Consider the following 27,118-nt stretch of genomic DNA (forward strand, 5'->3'; position numbering starts at 1 on the left):
CACGATTCTGAAAAAGTACAAAACAACAACTTCAGGTTCCACAGTATTTTTCCATCAACATGCCTGAGAAAATATTTATACAAAAATATATATCATTATCAAGTACAAGCCAAGAAGAAGTTTGTGACCAAATTGCATTGCATTATAAACAACTGCACACAACTCTGGACACCAGATACTCGCAATAAATTTGTAAAGATCAATGCTTTGTTTAACATAGTATTTGAAGTATTTTAAAGATTTAGGACCTCAGTTTTTTGTGCGCTGACTTTAAGAACTGAAGTTCGACCCCTCAACAAAATAAAAATTTCCAACCACAACAGACATGAGGTAAATGGTATTCCCCCAATATGTCCATCGCCCCAAATCAAGCATAGTGTAGCAAAAACGAGACAAACATACCAGTTTGCCCTAGAACCGTTGCATAGGTTGTCATTGTCGGGGTGAAGGATCGGAAACGCGCAAGGCTCTTGACCAATGACAGGTCTTCCTTTAGTCTCAGTGAGATACTGTTTGTGCGTATGATGTCACATTTACGGGGATATTATGCATTCAAAGCGCTCTAACATTATTACATTAAAAACCAATGCCTTGGTTTTTTCAAGATCAAAGTCAAATAAAAATCAGTCTCCACTGTAAATTCTGAGTAATCAAATAAAATAAAATCGAAGTCAAATGAAAAATTACAGTCTTTACTGTATTATTGTGAGTAATTAAATCAAGTAAAATACATTAAAACCAATGCGTTGGTTTTAAAAATCAAAATCAAATAAAAATAAGTCTCCACTGTAAATTAAATTCTGAGTGATTTAATAAAATAAATTACGTTAAAACCAATACCTTGGTTAAGTTAAAATAACAATCATCAGCCGACCACTGCAAATACCGAGTAATTAAACATAAGGCAGTACATATGTAAGCAGCATGTGGCAACAGAGCATGATAATAATAATAATGAAAATTTATATGGCACCGGTATCCGCCATGACTGACGCTCATGGCGCACTAACAAAAAGAAAAGAAAGAAAAGAAAAGAACAACAAATTAATCACAAAAACGTGAGGAAAACAGGTGGGTTTTTAAGCAGGATTTAAATACAGTCAATGAAGAAGACTGACGAATTTCAAGGGGTAGATTGTTCCAGAGTTTGGGAGCAGCATGTGAAAAGGACCGATCTCCCAAAGAGTGACTGGTGCGGGGGACAGTAAGTTGCAAGGCGCTGCTTGAACGAAGGCTACGTGACGGTAGATGTCGACTGATGATGTATGTCATGTAGTCCGGTGAACTTCCTTGAAGTGACTGGAAAACGAGACTGAGGATCTTGAAGGCGATGCGATCAATGATGGGAAGCCAGTGGAGGGACTTTAAGACGTCAAGTCGTTAATCACTGGTTCTTTTCAAAACCAAAACCACTCAAAACGAGACATTCATATGGAGCTAACGCAAACCTCTCTTAGAATGACGATTAAGTTTGATGATATTCAATACAGTGCTTAGTGCCCTATACAGGCCTCAATTTCCTAAAGCCTGCAAGCAGAAAATTCTGCTTTAGCAAATTTCCTGGCTTAGCAAGAAATGACCTGGGTACATGTATATTACCGGCCACAGATAAGTACGTACAGGACTGCGCCCAATTTCATGGCTCTGCTTACCGGAAGCGCTTGCACGTAAGCGGGGAATCGCGATTGTAAGCGCAGAATTCGGCGGTAAGCAGAGCCATGAAATTGGGCCCAGATTGGCCTACACCACAATCAAATCTCTCGGTAGAAAACTCTCATCAGGCACAAGGTTGAAGTGGCAATTCTCTACAATTTTGAGCAAGTTCGAGTGGGCACCGTGGTTAACTAAAGGTTGACTGTTTTGACTCAAACCCAGGCTGGTCGACCATTGGTTGACTACTGTGGTCGACCTTTTGGAACCATGCAGGTTTATCCACGGCCCCAAATAGGCTATTCCATGCTAACATGTGTAAAGTGTAGAAGGGAACCAGTGACACTACAGCGAAAATACGGAAGGTATCGAATACTGTACCAATCGTTGACTAGACTTCGTCGTTCGTCACTCTGCGCATGTATTTTGCTGGTCAGTGGCCAATCACGGGACTAAATGTGGGCACTCGAACTTGCTCTTAAGGCTATTTGCAAACCATGGCTTAGGTTTTTGCTTAGACTATGGCCTAGTATATGGCTTACGCTTTGGCTTAAGCTTGGGTTATGGATTAAGCTCCCATTATGTACATATTCAAAATTATTGACAGAGCCAAAATCCGAGCACAAGTCATCGTGTGGTTGCGAAATATGGCCTACGCTAAGGGGTCAGCGACCAGCAGCCTATTACACCGTATAACCTCAGCCGCTATCTCAATCTTCTGGAACTCTCCGATATACGTGAAAAAGAAGACGAGGAAAGCAATCGCCATCCCCCACTCTGACGCTGTGCTGACAACATGGAGCGCAAAGCCCTATGAAAAAGAAGGACACAAAATGAGGAGAGATTACCTTTATGGCAAAATTTCATAGAGCTTAATTTAAAAAAATCTTAGGCCTTAATTAAAAAAATATAAACATACTGAATTGTGAACCCCCCCCCCACAAAAACAGTTGGTATACCCCATCAGGGTCCACTAAACCAAATCAGGGTATGTTTACAACAATATACCCCAATCGTTATACCTACCCCATCTTCTGGAAGCCATTTCTTTGAGTCTGTTCCCTCCCATTGGGAATTAGCCACTCCAGCAAACACCATTGCTGAAGACAAGCGAGTCAAGGTACTGAACAATCACACAAATTTGCTAAGTACACAAAAGTTGCTCAGCTTAAGCAACTCTTCAGCCTTAAAAAAACCTCAGATTTTTTATGCATTTATCGGTATCTTTGGCAAGTCTAGTCATCGATTGCGATCAATGTTGTCTTTTGGCAGGCATGAGGATTGGAGATGATAAAAAAACAGGAAATAAGAGTCCCAAATTTGTCACCCACCTACGCATACATGTGTAAAAGAAATCTCCAAAACATGTAGCTTCTTACTGGTAAAATTTGCTTTGTCAGGCCATTAGAAATTGTTGTGCCTGGCCCTCAAATAGTCGCGACTTTGACACCAGTCATGACGAGTTTCAAATTCCCAAGACGCATAGCTGCATACTGTTTGCCGCAGGCATAATAGTAAAATTTGCGCTGAAAGGATTGAAGGTAAGGATTGTGTTACTGATGTCTGATTGCGTTTCGTAAGTAAATTATGTTGGTTCACCATGCAGGAAGTTGCGACTATTTTTTGAAGTAGGTGAGGCGACACGATTAACGGAGTAGTTTAAAAACGCGACTTGACTAAGCGTCTTGACTAAGTGACTTTGACACTAGTCGCCCTCACCCAGGCTTAGCAGTTTGCATCAGCTCATGCTATTTTCTGAAAGGATACTCGACACAAATAGTATTGTAGCGATGAAAGACAGCGCCAGTCGCAGTCGACAAATGTGAATAGAGCAATGCTGGGGTGTGACTTTGTAAGATATCCAACTCTGAATGAAGCCGTACACGAACCCGAGAGCAAAGCACATGGTCGCTCCGATCAGATGAACGATTATCATGTTGGTTTCCTGGAAAAATGAAAGTAATTATGATTTATTCTAGTCTGATGTGGAAGTTTGACAGGCCAGGAATAACATTGCAGATAGGGCAAGGCCTTATTTATTTTTTGTTATTTTATATCTAAGTTGTGATACAAGAAGTGTGGGCCTTGGACAATACTGTTTACCGAAAGGGTCCAATGGCTTTAAATAGCAAAATATATTGTAAAATGTTTAGCGATATTAAATTAACATTAACACATATTCTGAAACTTAACACCAAAAACATTAAATAGAAATGACATAAAAAATAGGCAAATGATAACATTTGAACAATGGGTCAAAATATATATACAATAAAATAAAATAATCCAATATTTTAAAACTAAGGCTAGGAAAAAAAGCAATCAGTAAAAGAAACATGTATAAAAACAATTCCAATGAAGAAATACAAATTAACGACAATTAAAAATCCTAAAAATATACAATCTGATAAAATAAACTCACAAATATATAGGTTCAATATGACAAATGGTAAAATGTTTAAAAATCAACACAGAATCACATAATGGAAAACATCAGCATTACATTGATTGTTAAACAATGGCAGTACAAACATAAAAATAATAGCAAACATTACGAAATATGCAGTAAAGAGAAGCTCAAAGATCTAAATTCAGTTTTGAAATGCACTCATTTTACAAATTTATAGATTCCTCATGAAAGTTAGACTTGATGATAAGTCGTTAGGCGCTGCCTATTTGTCTGCCGTTCATGCAACAGTCACAGTGCGATGTTACACATGCAACAGTCGTAGGTAGCGCGTGGCAGCTCTCGGTAATTGCGACTGACTCACACACACATTCTGAGATTGAGGGTGAGTGTACCATCCCCGTAGCTACACTGCGCTGTAACTACATCGCGCTTAACAATTACCGTCTTGACTTCAAGACTACATGAAAGTAGGAGGAGAAATTACAAGTCTTCTTTGAGATGAAAGACCTACTCTTTTTACACAGCACCATTAAGTGCTTTACACGGTGCTGTGGCGCAATATGCTGCCGATCAAACCAGGAACATCAGGGCGAACTCTTCTCTTTTCGATAAGTACACTGGGTTCTTTGCATGCAAATGGGACCAACGGCTTTTCCACCCATTCGAAGGACGAAGCATCATGGTCTTGCTTAAGGACACAGGTATCATGACCCTTACCTGCAAGCGCCGAATTTCTGCGCTAGCCTTGTAAGCGTAGAATGCCTAGTAACGTTGAGTACGCACGCGCAGAAGCCAAAATTTGCCGCTAACCCGTGAAATACGCTTGCCGTAAGCGCCAATTCTGTGCTTACGGTAAGCAGAGCCATGAAGTTGGGCCCAGGATTCAAACCAATACTCTGCTGCAGAACTTATAAGTCAAGTGAACTCAGCATTTGAGAAAGACTCTGCTAGGGTTGATGAAACGTCATGCCATTAACTATTTTTGTTGTTGCATTTTCAACACAGGTCCTTTAGGTTGGTAATCAGTTTGCACTTCAGCTTTTTCTATTTTATCAATTTGCTTACCTGGAAGTTTGCAACGAGGCTCATCCCGAAGGCGGCAAGGGATCCGACGACGACCGCAGCTTTATTCCATTTTAAGACTTTCCCTGAGACTGCTTGGTAATATTCATTGATTTGCTTGTAGCGGACAAAGATTGTGGCAAAGGCTGAGGAGGAAAGAAATGAAGAAAAAAAAGAAAAAGTTTTGGTCTCACAGTTGACATATTACTTGGTTGGGATTTGAACCCGCGACCTTTGCAATTCTAGAGCAGTGTCGATACCAACTAGACCGCCGAGACTGCCCGGAAGCTAGAGGCAGTTCGATTCCTATGTTTTAGCAGCGGGTACCGCAACGATTTAATAGAGAGTAAATTTGCATCGGGATAAAGAATATTAATTTTGATTTTACCCATACACAGGTTTGGGTTTGAATCCCAACTGAGTAATTTGACTGTGATTTGTTTCACATAACTCGCGAAAGTACCAAGTATAAAGTGCTAACACGTAAAACCAAAATTAATATTCTCTATCCCGATGCAAATTTAACATTTCTTCAAAGGTCATCCCTTGCTTTTTATTATTTCTGGCTCTCTCTCTTTTTTCCATTTCTATCTACTTGCCTTCCCCTGCTATCCACTAATCAGGGGCCAATTTCATAGAGCTGCTTAAGCAAAAAATTTGCTTAAGCACGAAAATAGCTGGCTTATTTTACACATGTTACTGGCCAAAATTTCATGCCATGTACATTGCTTGTGACTGGTATTTAGCTGTTGTTTACTTAACATAACAATTGAGTGGAGTCTTGGCCGATAATCTGGTTTTACTAAGCAAGGAATTTTGTGCTTAAGCAGCTCTATGAAATTGGGCCCAGGACTTACCAAATAGTGCAGCTAGATTAAGGAGTTGACCAAAGATGCAACTTTCAGGGGGTTCTGTTCCAGTGTCACTGCAAGAGACAAAATAAACAACAAAATTACAGATTTTGTTTATTTTAATGTTTGCCCCAATCAAGGCTTAAAAAAACACTTTTGGTAAGGAATAAGAACTAATTTAATAACTTGGGTAAACTGAAGGTTTTTTTTTTTGGGGGGGGGGAGGGGTGGGGGAGGGGTGAGGGGAGGGGTGTCATGTGGGGAAAGTTGTGGTAGGATGACATCAAATTTGTAGGATATTTTAACCTCTGCAATTCCTAATATCAGGATAGTGAGGGGAAGGAATTCTCTGAATCAAGCCCTCCGTGGCATCCTCTAGGGGCCATGGCCTCCCCCTAGGTCCTTCAGGCTAATTTAAGCGAGATAAAATGTTTTGACAATTCCAAACTCGCACGAACATTTGTGCTGCTAGTTTAGGAGATGAAATCAGTGCAGAAATGCCGTATCTCGCCTTTGCAACAACTTTAAACCTTGACATGAACATTATCTATGTAAAAATGTTGTCTCTCAGCCTGTTTTGTATACATAACCAGGCTAATTTAGGAAACATTTGTGTGCTAGTTTAGGAGATATGACAATGTTGCACAGACACATCCTCATGATGAAACTTCCTTTTGATATGACGCACCTTATATAGGGAAACCCTGGGCTCACGTGTCCTAGTCCAACTGCAATACAATACCTGCAATGATAGAAAGTAAACGATAATAACCATTATAGTGGCTTCTTAAAGAAGGAGTGTCACGCCCGAGTGGTTAAGAGCATCGAATTCAAGTTCTGGTGCTAATTCACCGGAGTGTGGGTTCGAATCCCGGTCATGACACTTGTGTCCTTGAGCAAGATACTTTACTATAATTGCTTCTCTTCACCCAGGGGTATAAATGGGTACCTGCGAGGGTAGAGGTTGATATTGTGAATGAAAAGCTTTCGGAGCGCCACGGCAGCTCGGGGCTGTATACTCCCTAATGGGAGCTGAGAAAGATTAAAGGGATGTTTATTGGCCCTATGACCAGGGGACTAATGTAAAGCGCATTGATGCGGTTTATTGTGAAATGCGCTATATAAGAACTTGTTATTATTATTATTATTAAAGCACTCATATCGTTAACTCAGTGCGCTCAAGGTGTTTCAACATTTTCCTGTAAGATATGTGGGACTACGTTTGAATAATGAGACCTACTTCTTTTACACAGCACCATGTAATGGTTTACAAGATGTGGCCTATTGCATGTGCAAAATACAAGCACTATCTTATTGCATGTGCAAGATACATGCACTATATTTAAAGCAGTCAAGCTTTATTAAAGTACCTTATCACCATGCGGCCATCTTGATATTCTCCCATTCAAATTAATGTAACCAAACCGAGGCTGGACACAAAAATAGTCTGGTTTCTTTTTTGTAAAATGAATACTAGCACCCAACACTGTCACTGGATACAGGGAACATAACCAAGATGGTGGCATGTCATATCTCATTGTGCTCAAGGCTCTTCAACATTTTCCTGCAAGGTATGTGGGACTACGCTTGAATAATGAGACCTACATGTACTTCTTTTACATAGCACCATGTAGGATGGTTTTACAAGGTGCTGTGGCGCAATATGCAGCCAATCAAACCAGGAACACCGGGCGAACCCCTTTTTTTTATTTCTACAAAACGTACCAAAACCCTTTAAACCCCTCTACCCCAGTTTCATTCTCGCACAAGGTAGTGTTTCTGCTTTCACAGTACAGTGGAGTAAAGAGTGGTATCAACATGGGGTCTTAACAGAATTAAACTCTTTCAAATGAATACAAAAATACAAAATGACTCACCTTGCTTGACCACATAACATTTTATGTGCACTATATTAAAAACACCAATTTTTTATTATAGACTTTTACCATGGTGCTGCCATCTTGATTTTCTCCTATTCAAATCAATGTAACCAAACCGAAGCTGGACAAAAAAATAGTCTGGTTTCTTTTTTGTACAATGAATACTAGCATCCAATAATGTTACTGGATACAGGGAACATGACCAAGATGGTGGCAAATCATGATACTCACGGAACTATCATTGAGAGTCCCAGGAAGACTCCCACTGAGATCGGTAACCAGCCGAGACCGGCAAAAATTGACGGCGAACACATTTTCTCCTTTTTCTGGGCGGTCTGTTGACTGCAGAAACAAACAAAAATAGAAATAGTTAGTATCAAGTAATACACCACGAGGGAAACTGACATAGGGGTGTCATGGCTGAGGGATTTAGAGCATCAAATTCAAGTTCTTGGCCCAATTTCATAGAGCTTGTTAGGCACAAAAAGCAGCTAAGCACAACCAAATTATGCTTACCAGAATAAAGTTACCAGCCAAAATACCATGTCGCATGTACAACTTGTGACTGGTATCCTGCAAAGCAGAAATGTGTCAAGCAGTATTTTCTGTTAAAAGCAGCTCTATGAAATTTGGCCCTGGTGGTCAAGTCATCGGGGTGTGGGTTCGAATCCTTGTCATGACTCTTCTGTCCTTGAGAAAGTGTTGACTCAGCGACCACGAGTTGAATTCTGTGCGCTCTACCACGCAGGGAACGGTTTACGCCCAGCAATATTATTCAGCAAGGAATTTGAGTGGAACTTGTTTTTTGTACACTGAATGCTGATAGTTGCAAATCTTGTTTTAAGAGTAGAAATTGAAACATTTGATGTAGCATTTTGCTCAATGGAAATTGTCACGGCCATGACACACTATTTCTCTAAAAGTTAACCAAGTTAAATACCTTTGTGCTAAAGATGTTGACCCATACAGTGTACTACTAGTACCATTCTCCGATTTATCACTTTTTTCCAATTCAACCGCGTCACTCATTTTGTATCAGGTTCAATTAAACAATCTGGTAACACAGTCACAATATAAACTGGATCTGGATCCGGATGGATACTAGCTACGAAACACTTCTAGTGGAGTTAGGCACACAGGGCTTGGTGCCCATGAAGAAGCTCAGTACAGCTGGGTGATGTGCTCGAGCAGCTAACTTGAAGTCTTTGTAAATCTTGGATGGTAGTAATAATATTGTACAGTAGTTTGTTCCAGTCATTAAACGGTGTTGGGTAGAGAACTATATTTTGTAGCAGTCCTTGTTGGTCCGGATAACACAAGCAGTTTATGGTTTGCAGATGGCAGAGATTGAAGTTTTTATATTATATCCGAGTTTTGTAGAATTTCCCTTTGAATTGTGTATGAACAGGAAGTAGTGTACCGTCTGTGGTTAACAGGTTCCTGTTGGTATACTTATATGTAACAGGAATTGATCTTTGGCCTAAATAATCACAACGCACACACACCTTTATTTACAATGTATCGATCAATCATGATAATGATTATAGTGTAGGTGAAAGGTCATAATAGGCTAACATGTCATTATGACTTTAGGATTGGTCAAAACGACAAGTTACAACTCAGTTTGATGTAAACTTCTCAAACCACATTATTTTGTTGTATTGACCCAATTCACCTGACGTCATCATCAAATAATCTTGGATGCGCCTTATTGGTGGGCAGTGTCACCGTGCGTTATTTAGTTAAGTGCGCATTTTAGGCGACGCAGCGTTTACACGTAAACCTAATTGCCAACAAAAATGGTGAGCGTGGCACAGTCGTCGTGTGTGGCGTGCATTCAAGGGGTCAATACAAAATCTGTGATTGTATTACAGAAAAAAACAGTTCAATGATTGTTTTGTACAAGGCATCCCAGCCAAGGCATCAACACAAACATGCCTTGAAGTGCATGGTCTTCCTTATACCTCATGAACTAACATGGCATGCCATTTTGTGGAGTCAAAGGAACACGTTGCCTTGGATCGGTCGAGTTGGTCTTTGAAAAGCGTTTGTAACCGTTTTTTATAAAATGCATATGGGTAGAAAGATGTTGTAAAAGTAGAATACAATGATCCACACAAACATGCCTAAAAATTGCGTGGTTTTCCTTTTACCTCGTCGACTAACACGTCGGCCATTTATGGGGGTCAAAATTTTGACTCCCATAAATGGCCGACCATGTTAGTTCGCACAGTAGAAGGAAAACCACGCAATTTTGAGGCAAACTTGTGTGGATCATTGTATTCTACTTTTAAAACATCTTTCCAACCATATGCATTTTATAAAAAACGGTTACAAACGCTTTTGTTTTGACCAACTCGTCCGATCCAAGGCAACGTGTTCCTTTAAGTAAAAAGAAAATCCCGCACTTTCGAGGCATGTTTGTGTGGATCATTATATTCTTCTTTTAAAACATCTTTCTAACCATATCGATTTCATAACAAACTGTTTCAAAACGCTTTTCATAGAGCAACTCGACAGATCCAAGGCAACGTGTTCCTTTAAGGTGTTGTACTCGGTTCTTTACCCCCAAGTCCTGTGATTCTTGTGAACAAAAATCCACAGGCAAATCACTCGGGTGGGATTCGAACCCATGATGTTTACCAATAGACCACCGAGCTAGCAGTTCAAATCCTATGTGTTAGCAGCATGTACTATCATGTGATTAAATAGATGTTATTTTTTTTTATTGGAGATAAAGAGTACTGTTAATTACCCTTACACCAATATAAGCACAGTATATTTGGTCCTTTCCTGAACCGAGTTCTGTGAAAAAAATAAGTGAATAAAGCAAGGCAGGGCTTCCTAAGGCAGAAAAAGCGGACACCCCCTCAAAATGTGATACTTTTTTACACACAGGGAAATTTGGTTTTTTATGTATGAGCTGTTATTAGAAAAGTTCATGCGTATGCTTTTATTTTTTATCCATTTGGATAGTTCAATTTTTTTAGATTTATTGGTACTTTTCAAGGATCTGCAGAATCAAAAGGTTTCAGAGTTGGCTTCATAAGTCATGAAAGTGGGGCTAGCAAAAACAAATGTAAAAATGCAACATACAACAACAGGGTCTCCACACAACATTTTTTAGGGAGAAATAGTCCCACTTGTGTGCCTAACAAAAGGATTTGGAGCTGGGCCAAACAACCACAAGTTGGGCTAAATCCAGTTATTGGGGCCCCAGCTGCTGTTTTTTCCCCGAAATTTGTCTTTATCAATAATGACAAATTTTTAAGAAAGAAAAAAAGGAGTACAGCGCTCTCCAGTCCAGTAACTGGGTCTAAAGTGGGGCTTAGCATAGTTGCGATAACGTAACCCTCCCGACAGTGGCGGAAGGTTAAGTTATCGCAACTAGGCTAAGCTCTGCTCCGTTGCATTCAACTTCTCAAATCAGGTTATTAAAAAAAAATTGTTTAAAATCAAACTGTTTTATTCGCATTGTAATTTGTAAAGAAGCAGTGGCAATGTCATCCTTCTTTTACCTAGTCCTAGAACTATCTACGAGGTTCAGTCTGATATCGTCTCCACAAACGATAGTGAAACGAACCTCATACTTTATCATAGTTCTATTCTAGGGAGGAGTAAGCTAGACTAAGAAAAAAGGAATACACTATACAGCGCCCCAGTTGAGTTACTGGGTCTAGGTTAAGCTAGGAAAGAAACAACCAGCAAGCAGAAGCAGCAAGTCACACGTTTTGCAAATAAATACTACCTGGTTGATTTCACACAGATTAATGGTTGACAACTGTCGGAAGGTGCGGCACTATATGTCGACATGACTGTAATGTGGGAAGGGAAAATTAGAAGCCAACACACACAGGCAACAGGCAACAAAAGCAACAATGATTTTTACTCCATTTTCCAACCAACAAAAGTCAAAAGAGAGATTGCATTTCATTTTTGTTTTTTTTCGACCATGCCTGATGTCATATATTGGTAAAGAGTATCAGCCAGGCCATGCTGGGCTATCTCATGGCCAGCAGTAGGCCTATTCGTGCAAAGCAATGTACCGTGGTGAAATGGGACTTGACTAAAAACACTAACAACACTGTGCATGTGACAGTATACTGTACATAACTTATAGGGAGTCCGGCAAAATTTGCCCTTTTTTCACAAAACCTCAACAAGTTTTATACCATTGGAAAGAGGATGGCAAGAGCAAACCAATGGTGTGTATTTTATTTCAATAGCTTGTATAATGAAGAAGCTATGCTCATTTTGAACATGGCAGAGGGCGTTTTGAGTCTGTCAATTTCTGACTGATTAAAAGAGTATGGAAACTGCTCCTGATTTATTCATTCATATCAGACATAATAAATTTGACAAAATTTATCTTGGTATTCACATCAATGGGAAAATAGGTGATAATTGTGTCTCGTTTACATATTTTAAATAATTGTGTCTTGTGATAATTGCGTCTCGTTTACATATTTTAAAGGAACACGTTGCCTTGGATCGGACGAGTTGGTCAAAACAAAAGCGTTTGTAACCGTTTTTTATAAAATGCATATGGTTGGAAAGATGTTTTAAAAGTAGAATACAATGATCCACACAAGTTTGCCTCCAAATTGCGTGGTTTTCCTTCTACTGTGTGAACTTACATGGTCGGCCATTTATGGGAGTCAAAATTTTGACCCCCATAAATGGCCGACGTGTTAGTCGACGAGGTAAAAGGAAAACCACGCAATTTTGAGGCATGTCTGTGTGGATCATTGTATTCTACTTTTACAACATCTTTCTACCCATATGCATTTTATAAAAAACGGTTACAAACGCTTTTCAAAGACCAACTCGACCGATCCAAGGCAACGTGTTCCTTTAAAGCCTAATTATATATTTAAAAAAGGTAAACAAATTAAAAATATAATACATGAACTTGAAGCGTGAATATATCTCTTTTTTTCCATTTCAGGTACCTCAACTCTTGAAGATTCAAGCAAGTCAGTTTCTAAGACATAAATCTGCACAATTAACCGCTACCTTGGCCTTTGAAAACTGCACTTTATGCCAATTAAACAAATGCTTACATTAGAAATATGGAAATTTGTGTGGTAATTTTTTTTGTGAACATAGTTACCAAGTGTTTTATTAAAAATAGTATCAATTCATTTGAGTAATTTTGTTTACTTCTCTGTTTATTATGACACAAATTTGTAAGCCCTTTTTTCATTTTAGAAAGTTAAAATAAACATTGCCAAATAATATGTTTTCAAAGTCCGCACGAAAAACTTATTATTGTTATTATTATTATTATTATTATTATTATTATTATTATTATTATTATTATTATTATTATTATTATTATTATTATTATTATTATTATTATTATTATTATTATTATTATTATTATTATTATTATTATTATTATTATTATTATTATTATTATTATTATTATTATTATTATTATTATTATTATTATTATTTTGTTTTTCTTTTTTTCCTTTCTATCTTATTAAACAAATAGTAATAAAAGTCAAGTTTAAAACGAATCCCCATTTAAAACATGTATGTAACCTCAAACAATGGAATTAAGATAAAAATAAAAAAAAGGCCATCAGAACGTAATTTATTTAAACCCTCTCCGATTCTGAATTTATATTAAAACCAATAAATCCCGGGGCGGACGTCGCCGGCCGTTGTTTCTTAGTCGGTCTGGTTTTATGTATCAGCGAATTGCGCAATCTTCAAAGACTGGTGTCCACACTCACGCGGCAACGCTTGCTGATAAGCCGTTTTTAAGTCAGGGGACACGACAATTGAAATGGCAACTTGCGCATACACAGTGTGTCGGATAGTCTTGGTGGGATTCGGAAATCAGAGAAACAGTGCGCCCTCTACGTTCATTCATTAGCGTGTACAGTTTTTGCCTTGCGTGCATGGCTCGAGCGTTGGCTGTGTGTGACCGCGCAACACCAATGGTCTCGGAACCAAGGCTATGTGTCTGAGTGCGCAGAGTGCCACGCTGTGTTCAACCATCGACCGGATTTTGATGGTTTTTTTAAGAACCTTCTCTATAAATTTGCTTTGCGATTGTTTGCAATAGTTAATAAAACAAAAAAAAGTGCATAGACACCCAGTTCAGAGTATAATCTTTCAAATAGAGTTCTGTTAAAGAACTATAATGACCTATAAGTATGACATTTTGAAGCATTTTCAGGAGAAAAATCGTCATAATATGTCCGTATTTCATATAAACTGGGCAATTTTTATTTACGTGAATTATTTCAAAATAGTACCGTTGGAAAGCTGACAAAATTCTACATCATGTACTTTGGTTTCTCACATTATCTCGAAAGAAAGAGCACCCTCCAGTATTCTTGAAAATATACTTCTTGTGGCAGTTGACAAAATGGACGTTCAGAAATTTAGACGCGTCAATATCTGGTCCCAAAAACGCGAAAGTAAACTTAATTTTTCACAATTTTACTGCAGCTTTTTCCAAGATATTTTGTTTTCTATGGATTCAGTTACCTTTATTCTTCTGGAAAACTGAATCCTTGTTTGATTTGGACAAGGTTAACGTTATCAATTGGCGAGTTGTTCACAGCTACTTTTCACACACAAACAGATACGTTTTACAAAACTGCCATTCTGACAGACTCGTTTATGTCATAACAATTTCTTCCTTCCTCTCGATCCCCCGAGCTGAATCCTGCATGACAAAACACACTGATTCAGTGACGACACGAACTAGATGCCGGTCTGTTCATTTTCTTCCTCCATGACTATGGTTCTACCTTGCCCTTGTCCTTTGTTATTTTAATAATATTTTTATATTTGGGGAGACAAAAACTACAATTACAATACTTACTTTTTAAGTACAAATTCTTTATTAACAGAGAGGGGTCAAGTTCTTTAGTTCTGTTGCTTCAATGTTGTTACACGGAAACCGATCTGCCCGCTACCTAGCATATCTCGAGCGAAGTGTCAAACATGTCAGGTGACCAAGATTTTTTTAAAGGTCACATGTCATCAATCACGTGCGCGCTGTTTTCGCAGGGTTTGGTTTATACCATTTCGTAAAACAGGTAAACATAAACAAAAGCTAATAATATTTCAAATAATTTATATTGTTTTAACTGTAATCATTTTAATAAATATACAATATATATTTAATGTACATTAAGGTTAGTAACAAAAAAGATAGAATAGGAACAAAACTTATATTTAATAAAAGCAACTTTCAAATCGAAAATAAATAAATTACCTCCAAGAGAAGTTCAGCCGCCTTATCGTTGGTGGCGCGCTTTTCGAGTTTGTTTACAAACAACAAGTGACAGTGTGCTTCCTTTTTAAATCATGGGGTTTCTCTCACGAGTCTGATGACCATAGGTTGCTGAATTGAAGTAACGTAGTTTTTGAGAAAAAGGTAAATTCCCACTCAAATCTCAAATATTTAAGACTGCAGGCTTCAGACCTGAAGCCTTGTATTATTACTTAAATAAAGCCATCTGTCTGAAAACCACAAGGGTGTTTTTTCTTTCATTATTCTCTTGCAATTAGGGTGACCATTTGAGTCCACATTTTCACAGATTTGTTATTTTATGAATTATGGTTGAGTGCGTACCCTAACACCAAGTCATCATTGGAAGCGCCACCCATTGAAATACCGCCCTTATCAACGTGAACCCAATGCAGTAAAGAGGGGCACATAGGCTAGGCTGCAGCTTCAAGCCTCAACACCAAAGTAATGTAAGAATAGTGGTTTTTGACAATTATCAAAGGTGTTCAGTGCCTTTAAAGGCAGTGGACACTATTGGTAATTACTCAAAATAATTATTAGCATAAAACCTTACTTGGCAACGAGTAACGGGGAGCTGTTGACAGTATAAAACATTGTGAGAAACGGCCCCCTCTGAAGTAACATAGTTTTCGAGACAGAAGTAATTTTCCACGAATTTGATTTTGAGACCTCAAGTTTAGAAATTGAGGTCTCGAAATCAATATCTGAAAGCACACAACTTTGTGTCACAAGGGTGTTTTTTCTTTCATAGTTATCTCACAACTCCGATGACCGACCGAGCTCAAACTTTCACAGGTTTGTTATTTTATGCATATGTTGAGATACACCAAGTGAAAAGACTGCTCTTTGGCAATTACCAATAGTGTCCACTGTCTTTAACAATAAATTATATTTCCTGGGACAGAAAGAGAAACACAAAGCTTTCATTATTCTCTTGCAACTTGGATGACCAATTGAGAAAACATTTCCACAGATTTGTTTAAAGCCATTGGACCCTTTCGTTAAACAGTATTGTCCAAGGCCCACACTTCTTGTATCACAACTTCTATATCAAATAACAAACCTGTGAAAATTTGGGCTTAATCGGTCATCGGAGTCGGGAGAAAATAACGGGAAAACCCACCCTTGTATCCACGCTTTTCACTGTGTCATGACATGTGTTTACAATAAATCCGTAATTCTCGTTAACAAAAATTGATATTGTTTTACTGTTTTCTCAAAAAGTAAAGCATTTCATGGAATAATATTTCAAGAGAAGTCTTTTACCATTACCTTCTGTAAACCCTGTAAGTTATTTGTAAATCTGTGAACTTTAATTTTTTTTTCTGTACCGAAAGGGTCCAATGGCTTTAAATGGTTGAGATACACCAAGTGAGAATACTGGTCTTTGACAATTACCAAAAGTGTCCAGTGCCCTTTCCCGAGACAGAAAACACGAGGCTGAAAATGAGGTTGACTCACATTTAAAAGAGGACACTATCAGAATCGGCTGAAAAGCAAATTTTGTAACATATTTTTTATTGTCATTTTAATAATGAATATGACTCTTACAAGAACTTCTGAAGTAATTGAACTAAAACGCAAATTACTTATTAAGAACACCAAGACAAATCAGACAGCACCACTGAGCACCACTGTTAGGGCTCTCAATTTAAAGAAGCTTAAACCATAAGATAACATAAAATATATTTTAAAAAAAATAACGTAATAGTTAAACACAACTGCAAATAATGGAGTAATTTGTGATCAAATTGGGTCATTAAAACAACTGAAATGCACACTTTAGCAAAGGCCCGACAATTATTTTATGAGTCTCTCAAAGCAAGACATAAGATGTTCAGGCTTGGAGTCTTAGATGGATTAAATATTGCAGCATCATCATCTGTAGACCATAACGAATATGTCGTCACCATTCAAATACCTGCCATACAACATGGCGTCTGTTGGCGTGTGCATGCGTGGGTAGGTATCCACTTTCAAACCAGGGACCTATAACAAAAGGGACAATAGGTCCACGGTTGCTATCACAAAGGAAATCATTGTGGTCCCCAGTTGCTATCACAAAGAGTTGAACAAAGGAGGGTCCACGATTGCCAGTGTTACACCCTTGTGTGTGTGTGCGTAAAAATCAAACCGTGAACGCTGCGAGCTTCTTTCATGAACGCATTTAGATGCCCATACATCCTGCCCTTCAAGATGGTGACTTCCATAGCAACAAAGGAATTATTCGCCACAGTCTATACACATTATGCACATGACGTCATTTCAAAAGTAGGCCGCCTTCACCTAGAGGTCAAAAATAGGCTGTTCATTGGCCAGTACTGTGGTTGTTTTGTCTCCTTTTTTCCTCTAAGATGGCGGCTGGATGACGTCAATGCATAAGGTCTATACAAGGGAGTCATATTTTAAATGCAGTGACCTTTGACACTGTTCAACCCCGATCGTCTGAAACTCGTGGACGAACGTGAGGAAGAAGAACATACCAGAGAATGCTGTAGCCCACTCCGACATTGCACTGACATCCTTGAAGATAGAGCGCTGAAATCAAAAGAGAACGATCACTGGCTAGAAGAGAGCTTAACTTTATAAAAACTATTGCAAAAAAAAAACTATTCAAACTTCCTAAACAACACCCCCCAATTATGGTAGTATAGTTGCTCTAATGACCAAAATGTTGCCCAATAAGCCATTTGCAAGTTAGACTTGAATAATGTCCGGTACAATGACTCGCTTAGTTACAATGCACCGCTTACATTTGAATTCCTCCTCGGACTATTGAGACAGTTGCTACGCAACGCGATTAGGGGCAAGGTTACTTACCAAATCTTGCGGAAACCCTCCGTATTCACCCAACATATCAAACAAGGCAACTAAATAAAAAGTCAAGTCAAGTTTAAAATAATTTCAGCTTATAAACTTGCTAAGCACAAACCAATTTGATATTTAAGCACGACAAAGTTGAAAAGTCTAAAATAAGTTTCCGGATAATGCCTAAAATCGGGGGGTTCTTCATGACTAGAAAGTGTTTTAAAGTTTGCTTTTCTGAGAATCCTTTGCTTCTCCACCAGAACAAAACAAATGATAAAATTACAATCCTCTGAAGTATGAATAAAACCCCCCATCTTAGATTAGTGAAATGCTTCAGTCTGAACATCAAGGACATTCAAATGTCGAGTTGAAACCAACGGTTCTTTTCAGAACCACCCCAACTCATTAGAGATAGTCATAACATGGTGTTACCGCAAACCTTTCTATGTCGTATTTCCACCATGCAAAGTTTCAAATCCTACTTAAGGACGTTCAACTCACTAAAGGCCTGTGTGCTTCGTTTTTGAAAGGGAAAGGGCACTAAGGTTTTTTTTCTTGGTGAAGGGCACTGTAGAGCATTTCAAGGGCACCAAGGCTATGGAAGCAATGGACCCTTCCCATGAAATATGCTAATTACATTCATGCATGCGTACAGACCCTGTTGGTTGGCAAACACCATAAAGTTGTGCACTAAGCAGATGCGCAATCGCGTCTGCGTCACGCACCCATTAGCCATGTACAAAACAGCGCGATGGTCCCTCATTTTGCCACCCAAAACGTTAGTGCGCAAGCACTATGTGCAATTTACATACATTTCATGGGAATGGTCCATTACCTTCAATGCCTCCATGAAATATCAGGCCTGTTACTGTGGGCTTTGCAACTGGACAAAAAATGAAACACATAACCTCTGCTGCCTGTAAGAAACACACTGCCTAGGACAGGGCTTTTATGATGAACATTTCAAAAGGATACATGAAATCATGAAGAGAAGGGTTATGATGGACAGCGACAATCGTAGACGACTCGTTTGTAGAGAGCTGTGCTGAGGCGTCAGCTTGAAAGAAATCCATGTCTGGATGAACTCGAAAATGGTACCCATAATGAAGCACATACTCGCTCCAAATATGTGGACAATGTATGTATTGGTTATCTAAACAAATGAAACAAACACACAAAGAAAACAGTCGCAGCTTAATACAAGAAAGTCTGAACATGAGATCCTGCAGTCGATTTCACCAAACTCAGCCTAACTTACGATTAATCTTGGGACTTATGACAAGCCTCAGCCTTGCACTGTAGCATGTAAACCTTAAGGCAGTGGACACTATTGGTAATTACTCAAAATAATTATGAGCATTAAACCTTATATGGTAAAGAGAAATGGGGAGAGGTTGATAGTATAAAATATTGTGAGAAACGGCTCCCTCTGAAGTGACACAGTTTTCGAGAAAGAAGTAATTTTCCACGAATATGATTTTTAAACCTGGATTTAGAATTTGAGGTCTCAAAATCAACCATCTAAGCGCACACAACTTCGTGTTACAAGGGCGTTTTTTCTTTCATTATTATCTCGCAACTTCGACTACCGATTAAGCTCAAATTTCCTTTGACAATTACCACTAGTGTCCAGTGTCTTTAAGGATGTTTCTAGAGGCAACCTATACCTCAATGCATGCAGCATTCCAGTCATACCCAAAGCTGTATCCACTAATTCAGACCCAACCTAACGATCAGCTTACCTGGAAGTTTGCCACAATGCTCATCCCCAACACTGCCAAGGATCCGAAGAAGAATCCCCCTTTATTCCATTTAAGAACGTTCCATGGGACCTCAGGGTCGTAACCCTTGACCTGTTTATAGCGGGTTAAAGCTGTGGCAAAACCTGAGTAGGGGAAAAAGAAAATAACATTTTGATTTTTTTGACTACACAATAATAATAATACTAGTGGCTTCTTATAAAGCGCTCAAATCCCTCACTCAGTACGCTTCAGCATTCTATTTTTCCATGCAGAGCTATACATTTTGAAGTACGAGACATATTTCTTTTCATAGTACCTGATGACCCATTTCAAATCTTGGATGCGCCATTTTGGTGGTCAATGTCAACGTGTGTTATTCAGTGAAGTGCGCATTTGTAGGAGACGCAGCGTTTACACGTAAGCCTATTGACCACCGACATGGTCCACAGTTGCTATCAGAAAGGAAATCATTGTGGTGAGCGTGGCATCAGTCGCCGCGTGTGACGCGCGTGCAAGAGGTCACTAGCAAGGATTGACAAGGTGATCAGCTGTGATGCAATTTCCAGGATAAGTGCACTTAGTTATTTTACATGCATAAGCCAACACACAGGACCTTTGGCTTCAGTCCCACCCGAAGGAGACATCAATAATGGTTAAGAGTCTTGCTTAAAGGCAGTGGACACTATTGGTAATTACTCAAAATAATTATTAGCATAAAACCTTTCTTGGTGACGAGTAATAGGGAGAGGTTGATGATATAAAACATTGTGAGAAATGGCACCCTCTGAAGTGCCATAGTTTTTCGAGAAAGAAGTAATTTTCCACGAATTTGATTTCGAGACCTCAGATTTAGAACTTGAGGTCTCGAAATCAACCATCTAAACGCACACACCTTCGTGTGACAAGAATGTTTTTTTCTTTCATTCATATCTCTCAAGTTCTATGATCGATTGAGCTCAAATTTTCACAGGTTTGTTATTTTATGCATATGTTGAGATTCATCAACTGTGAAGGCTAGTCTCAATTACCAATAGTGTCCACTGCCTTAAGTGTCACTGCCGGGACTCGAATTAGGGGCCGCAGTGATGGAACTCACCGAAAAATGCTGCAAGATTGAGAAATTGACTGAATATACAACTTTCAGGCGGTGTAGTTCCATCGTCACTATGGGATAATAAATAAAATAATAAATATTCAATAAATAACTAACAAAGTACGTTAAAGGCACTGGACACTATCGGTAAATATTCAAAATAACTTTAAGCTTAAAACCTTACTTGGTAACGAGTAATAGAGAGCTGTTGATAGTATAAAACATTGTGAGAAACGGCCCCCTCTGAAGTAAAGTAGTTTTCGAGAAAGAAGTAATTTTCCACGAATTTGATTTTGAGACCTCAGAATTAGAATTTGAGGTCTTGAAATCAAGCATCTGAAAGCACAAAACTTGTACTGCAATGGAATTTTTTCATCCATTATTCTCTCGCAACTTCGACGACCAATTGAGCTCCAATTTTCACAGGTTTGTTATTTTATGCATGTGTTTAGATACACCAAGTGAGAAGACTGGTCTTTGACAACTACCAATAGTGTCCAGTGTCTTTAAAGCTTAAAACTGACGAGAGCCTTGATGGGAAATAAGACACTTGATCATTTTCTCTGTAACGCTTTGTTCTGACAAACAATGGACACACAATGTTTTCTTTTGTGGCAGTAATCGTGGACATTTTGCCCCGTTATATTGCTATTGCTGCGAGTGTCAGGAAAAGTACATGCAAACCACAAACTTCTCGTTATTTCCTTGTTCCTGACATCTGGAACTACAATATTTGTTTAACTTATTTCACAACACATCTACAATCAGCTTACCAGTTGTCAAAACAGGAGGAACAGTGCCCAATTTTATAGAGCTGCTAAGCACGAAAACTTCCTTAGCATGAAATTTCTTCCTTGATAAAAACGGGATCACCAACCAATTAATTTAAAATTGTTGCATATTGCTTGTTACTAGTATTCAGTTTTTGTTTACTTATCCTGAAAATCATGTGGAAATTTGGTTTGTAATTCTGTTTTTTTTTTTCAAGGCAAAAATTTCTTGCTTAGGAAATGTTTGTGCTTAGCAGCTCTATGAAATTGGGCCCTGGAAACAAGAATGTTCAGTTTTTATGTTACAACCAAACTAAGGACAATGTGTTTACATGCTGAAAATGATGAACGTTTTTTTGTACTGCAAGTTCTCCTCTCTCACACAAAGGATTAAAGACACTGTACACTATTGGTAATTGTCAAAGACAAGTCTTTTCACTAGGTGTATCTCAACGTATGCATAAAATATCAAACCTGTGAAATCTTGAGCTCAATTGGTCATCGAACTTGCGAGATAATAATGAAAAAACCAAAAACACCCTTGTCGCACGAAGTTGTGTGCTTTCAGATGCTTCATTTCGAGACCTCAAATGAATATCTAAACTTGAGGTCTCGAAATCAAATTCGTGGAAAAGTACTTCTTTCTCGGAAAATATAAGTCACTTCAGAGAAAGCCGTTTCTCACAATGTTTTATACTATCAACCTCTCCCCATTACTCGTTATCAAGTAGGGTTTTATACTAATAATTATTTTGAGTAATTACCAATAGTGTCCACTGCCTTTAAGCTTACTAATCACCAGTTTGTTCACATGAACACTTAATCGGCTCTACCAACCCTCATCTAATTTTAACCCACCACGCTTAGAAATCTTGGCATGATTTTGCACAATTGATTATGAAACTTGGAAAAACCCTTGAAATCCAGCCAAAAGACTTTGCAACTCACAGCCCTGGGTTTTTACAAGGTTGGAAAACCACAGGAAGTCAAAATAAAAGCAAAACCATAGCCACAGTTTTGAATAAATGTTACACAAACTATACATAGTCCTATATTAAAAAAAAAAGGGTTGATTTTGGTGACAACATAACTAACCATGGAATGTAAAAAAAAACAGTTTTAAAAACAAAGCAACTGTTACTAATCGAGGGATGTTTGCAGAAAAATAAGAATTTGGTCACAACATGAGTTATGCCATTAAAGGAACATGTTGCCTTGGATCGGTTGAGTTGGTCTTTGAAAAGTGAGGGTTTATAACCGTTTGTTATAAAATGCATATGATTTGTATTTGTATTTGTATTTGCACACATTTATTTCATTGCTGCCCTACATTTAAACTTACACATTTTACAAAGTTTTATAAATATATTCAAATTATGAGTAGTTTACAGTAATACTTAGTATCATAGGATATGAAAGTTTACAATGATTTAGATAGTTATATATTAGGAAGCTTTTAAAGCTTTTAAAATTAGAAAGATGTTTTAAAGTAGAATACAATGATCAACACACATTTGCCTCGAAGTTGCGTGGTTTTCCTTTTACTTTGCGAACTAACACCGTCGGCCATTTATGGGAGTAAAAAATTTGACTCCCATAAATGGCCGACCGTGTTTGTTGACGAGGTAAAAGGAAAACCACGCAATTTTGAGTGATACTTGTGTGGATCATTATATTCTACTTCTAAAATATCTTTCTAAACATAATGCATTTTATAACAAACGGTTACAAACACTTTTCAAAGACCAACTCGACCGATCCAAGGCAACGTGTTCCTTTAAATGTTTTGCTAACAATCGGCCAGCCACATCCAGCACCATTTTTAGCAACAATGGAAAGGTCTTTATGCTGGGGAGGGGGGGCCTTGTGACAAAAGGGCTTTGTACGATTAAACATTGTGGATTGTGCAATAAAAATCTGCAAACGGTGCTCGGGAAATTGCACTTTATCGGTGTGGGTAATTGAATGGGACTGGATCAGGTTTTTTTTTTTTCCCAAAAAGGTTGTGTTGGTTCAATAACAGATAAATAAACTATAATGGCGCTACATAATGGCGCTCGGGAAAATAGAACGCTCCGTGGATCACCTCGGGAGTCATAGTTTTAACCATAGCACTCGAAGCAGTCAATATTTGTATATCAGCGAATTGCGCAATCTTTCAAAGACTGGTGTCCACACTCACGCGGCAACGCTTGCTGATAAGCCGTTTTTAAGTCAGGGGACACGACAATTGAAATGGCAACTTGCGCATACACAGTGTGTCGGATAGTCTTGGTGGGATTCGGAAATCAGAGAAACAGTGCGCCCTCTACGTTCATTCATTAGCGTGTACAGTTTTTGCCTTGCGTGCATGGATCGAACGTTGGCTGTGTGTGACCGCGCAACACCAATGGTCTCGGAACCAAGGCTATGTGTCTGAGTGCGCAGAGTGCCGTGCTGTGTTCAACCATCGACCCGATTTTGATGGTTTTTTTAAAAACCTTCTCTATAAATTTGCTTTGCGATTGTTTGCAATAGTTAATAAAACAAAAAAAAGTGCATAGACACCCAGTTCAGAGTATAATCTTTCAAATAGAGTTCCGTTAAAGAACTGTAATGACCTATAAGTATGACATTTTGAAGCATTTTCAGGAGAAAAATCGTCATATGTCCGTATTTCATGTGTTCGAAAAACTGGGCAAAAAAATCATTTTTATTTACGTGAATTATTTCAAAATAGTACCGTTGGAAAGCTGACAAAATTCTACATCATGTACTTTGGTTTCTTACATTATCTCGAAAGAAAGAGCACCCTCCAGTATTCTTGAAACTATACTTCTTGTGGCAGTTGACAAAATGGACGTTCAGAAATTTAGACGCGTCAATATCTGGTCCCAAAAACGCGAAAGTAAACTTAATTTTTCACAATTTTACTGCAGCTTTTTCCAAGATATTTTGTTTTCTATGGATTCAGTTATCTTTATTCTTCTGGAAAACTGAATCCTTGTTTGATTTGGACAAGGTTAACGTTATCAATTGGCGAGTTGTTCACAGCTACTTTTCACACACAAACAGATACGTTTTACAAAACTGCCATTCTGACAGACTCGTTATGTCATAACAATTTCTTCCTTCCTCTCGATCCCCCGAGCTGAATCCTGCATGACAAAACACACTGATTCAGTGACGACACGAACTAGATGCCGGTCTGTTCATTTTCTTCCTCCATGACTATGGTTCTACCTAGACCCAGTAACTGGGGCGCTGTACTCCTTTTCAACAATTTTTGACTTTATCTGTCGTACTAGCGCCCCAGGGAATGGCACAGAATTTTAACGAATACCCAGTTTTTCGCGACACCCAGCCACAAAAAATGCCTCAAAATGACAAAAAGACCAAACAAACTAGCTCAAAAATCGCCTACTCTATTCTCGATACGTCTAGGATGTAACATCAGGCATTTAATTGTACTCACGATCATTTTTTAAACTCCAAATCGATGATTTTTAACTCCGCATCGTGGAGCGATTGACAAGTCTGCGATTTTCGGATGTGTATGGTAACGAAACATGGCGTCGCGTTGTGGGTGGATGTCCATCAACGGCTGTTTAATGCTACACTTGTTACAGGCGTTGCAGCGAATGCTATACATTGTACACGGGGATGGGTACAGGCGCTGCAGCTAGCGAGTGCCCACGTGCGTTCAATCATGTGCAACGTAACTTACACGGTGCCGGGTTGTTGGAAAATTATCAGAAAGGGGGTGAAAGGTTCTCAGAAAGGGAATATTGTCTGAAAGAGGGGATTTTTCTGGTCATCGCCCCCCCAAAAAAAAGAAGAAAAAAAAAAAAAGGGGAAAAATATGATAAATAAATAAAAACCGCTGTACTTCATCTAGGCCTACGATTTTTGTGCATGGTTAAATTGCTTCTTATAATGTTTAGTGCTGCCAGTGTCACTGTAGAATTTTTTTTTTTTTATTTATCATCTTTTTTCCCCTTTTTTTCGTTTTTTCCTTTTTTTTTGGGGGGGGGGGGGGCGATGACCAGAAAAATCCAGACCAGCAGACTTCATCCAGAACCATCCAGCTTCATCCAGCAGACTTCAGACCAGAAAAATCCCCTCTTTCAGACAATATTCCCTTTCTTCCAACAACCCGGCACCGTGTAAGTTACGTTGCCCATGATTGAACGCACGTGGGCACTCGCTAGCTGCAGCGCCTGTACCCATCCCCGTGTACAATGTATAGCATTCACTGCAACGCCTGTAACAAGTGTAGCATTAAACAGCCGTTGATGGACATCCACCCACAACGCGACGCCATGTTTCGTTATCATACACATCCGAAAATCGCAGACTTGTCAATCGCTCCACGATGCGGAGTTAAAAATCATCGATTTGGAGTTTAAAAAATGATCGTGAGTACAATTAAATGCCTGATGTTACATCCTAGACGTATCGAGAATAGAGTAGGCGATTTTTGAGCTAGTTTGTTTGGTCTTTTTGTCATTTTGAGGCATTTTTTGTGGCTGGGTGTCGCGAAAAACTGGGTATTCGTTAAAATTCTGTGCGGATAACTTTCCACATGGCGCCACCACTTTTTCACTCATTTTTAGAAAAAGGGATATATCAATCAGGTAAATAAGTTCCTATATTATTTCATATCAAATGAAAAAGTGGTGGCGCCATACGGAAACTTTTCCAAAATTGTTGAAAAGGAGTACAGCGCCCCAGTTACTGGGTCTAGGTTCTACCTTGCCCTTGTCCTTGGTTATTTTAATAATATTTTTATATTTGGGGAGACAAAAACTACAATTAAAATACTTACTTTTTAAGTACAAATTCTTTATTAACAGAGAGGGGTCAAGTTCTTTAGTTCTGTTGCTTCAATGTTGTTACACGGAAACCGATCTGGCCGCTATCTAGCATATTTCGAGCGAAGTGTCAAACATGTCAGGTGACCAAGATTTATTTAAAGGTCACATGTCATCAATCACGTGCGCGCTGTTTTCGCAGGGTTTGGTTTATACCATTTCGTAAAACAGGTAAACATAAACAAAAGCTAATAATATTTCAAATAATTTATATTATTTTAACTGTAATCATTTTAATAAATATACAATATATATTTAATGTACATTAAGGTTAGTAACAAAAAATGATAGAATAGGAACAAAACTTATATTTAATAAAAGCAACTTTCAAATCGAAAATAAATAAATTACCTCCAAGAGAAGTTCAGCCGCCTTATCGTTGGTGGCGCGCTTTTCGAGTTTGTTTACAAACAACAAGTGACAGTGTGCTTCCTTTTTCAATCATGGGGTTTCAATCACGAGTCTGATGACCATAGGTTGCTGAATTGAAGTAACGTAGTTTTTGAGAAAAAGGTAAATTCCCACTCAAATCTCAAATATTTAAGACTGCAGGCTTCATATTTAAGACTGCAGGCTTCAAACCTGAAGCCTTGTATTATTACTTAAATAAAGCCATCTGTCTGAAAACCACAAGGGTGTTTTTTCTTTCATTATTCTCTTGCAACTAGGGTGACCATTTGAGTCCACATTTTCACAGATTTGTTATTTTATGAATTATGG

The 27,118-nt window shown here is 38.4% G+C and overlaps 2 protein-coding genes across 6 annotated transcripts; both read right to left on the reverse strand.

The window, feature by feature from the left end:
- Positions 1–13: 13 nt before the first annotated feature.
- LOC139953567 (DNA damage-regulated autophagy modulator protein 2-like) lies at positions 14–14,832 on the reverse strand. Of its 3 annotated transcripts, XM_071953016.1 has the most exons (9): positions 14,701–14,784; positions 11,602–11,668; positions 8,085–8,195; positions 6,662–6,715; positions 5,980–6,047; positions 5,126–5,268; positions 3,418–3,595; positions 2,677–2,750; positions 14–2,461 (listed from the first exon to the last, which is right to left on the reverse strand). In XM_071953016.1, the coding sequence occupies exons 2-9, from the start codon at positions 11,664–11,666 to the stop codon at positions 2,303–2,305; spliced, it is 852 nt and encodes a 283-aa protein (XP_071809117.1). In that variant the 5' UTR covers positions 11,667–11,668; positions 14,701–14,784; the 3' UTR covers positions 14–2,302. The 3 variants fall into 3 exon arrangements, with proteins under 3 accessions (XP_071809117.1, XP_071809118.1, XP_071809116.1); XM_071953017.1 differs by lacking the exon at positions 11,602–11,668 and having other exon boundaries at positions 14,701–14,832; XM_071953015.1 differs by lacking the exons at positions 11,602–11,668; positions 14,701–14,784 and adding an exon at positions 8,794–9,685.
- Positions 14,833–16,716: 1,884 nt separating this feature from the next.
- LOC139953942 (DNA damage-regulated autophagy modulator protein 1-like) lies at positions 16,717–26,471 on the reverse strand. Of its 3 annotated transcripts, XM_071953552.1 has the most exons (6): positions 26,353–26,471; positions 20,779–20,846; positions 19,683–19,825; positions 18,916–19,093; positions 17,953–18,002; positions 16,717–17,670 (listed from the first exon to the last, which is right to left on the reverse strand). In XM_071953552.1, the coding sequence occupies exons 3-6, from the start codon at positions 19,704–19,706 to the stop codon at positions 17,518–17,520; spliced, it is 405 nt and encodes a 134-aa protein (XP_071809653.1). In that variant the 5' UTR covers positions 19,707–19,825; positions 20,779–20,846; positions 26,353–26,471; the 3' UTR covers positions 16,717–17,517. The 3 variants fall into 3 exon arrangements, with proteins under 3 accessions (XP_071809653.1, XP_071809654.1, XP_071809655.1); XM_071953553.1 differs by lacking the exon at positions 20,779–20,846 and having other exon boundaries at positions 26,353–26,457; XM_071953554.1 differs by lacking the exons at positions 20,779–20,846; positions 26,353–26,471 and adding an exon at positions 19,999–20,017.
- Positions 26,472–27,118: the final 647 nt, after the last annotated feature.

The sequence above is a fragment of the Asterias amurensis genome, chromosome 22 (genome assembly GCF_032118995.1).
Source record: "Asterias amurensis chromosome 22, ASM3211899v1".
NCBI lineage: Eukaryota > Metazoa > Echinodermata > Asteroidea > Forcipulatida > Asteriidae > Asterias > Asterias amurensis.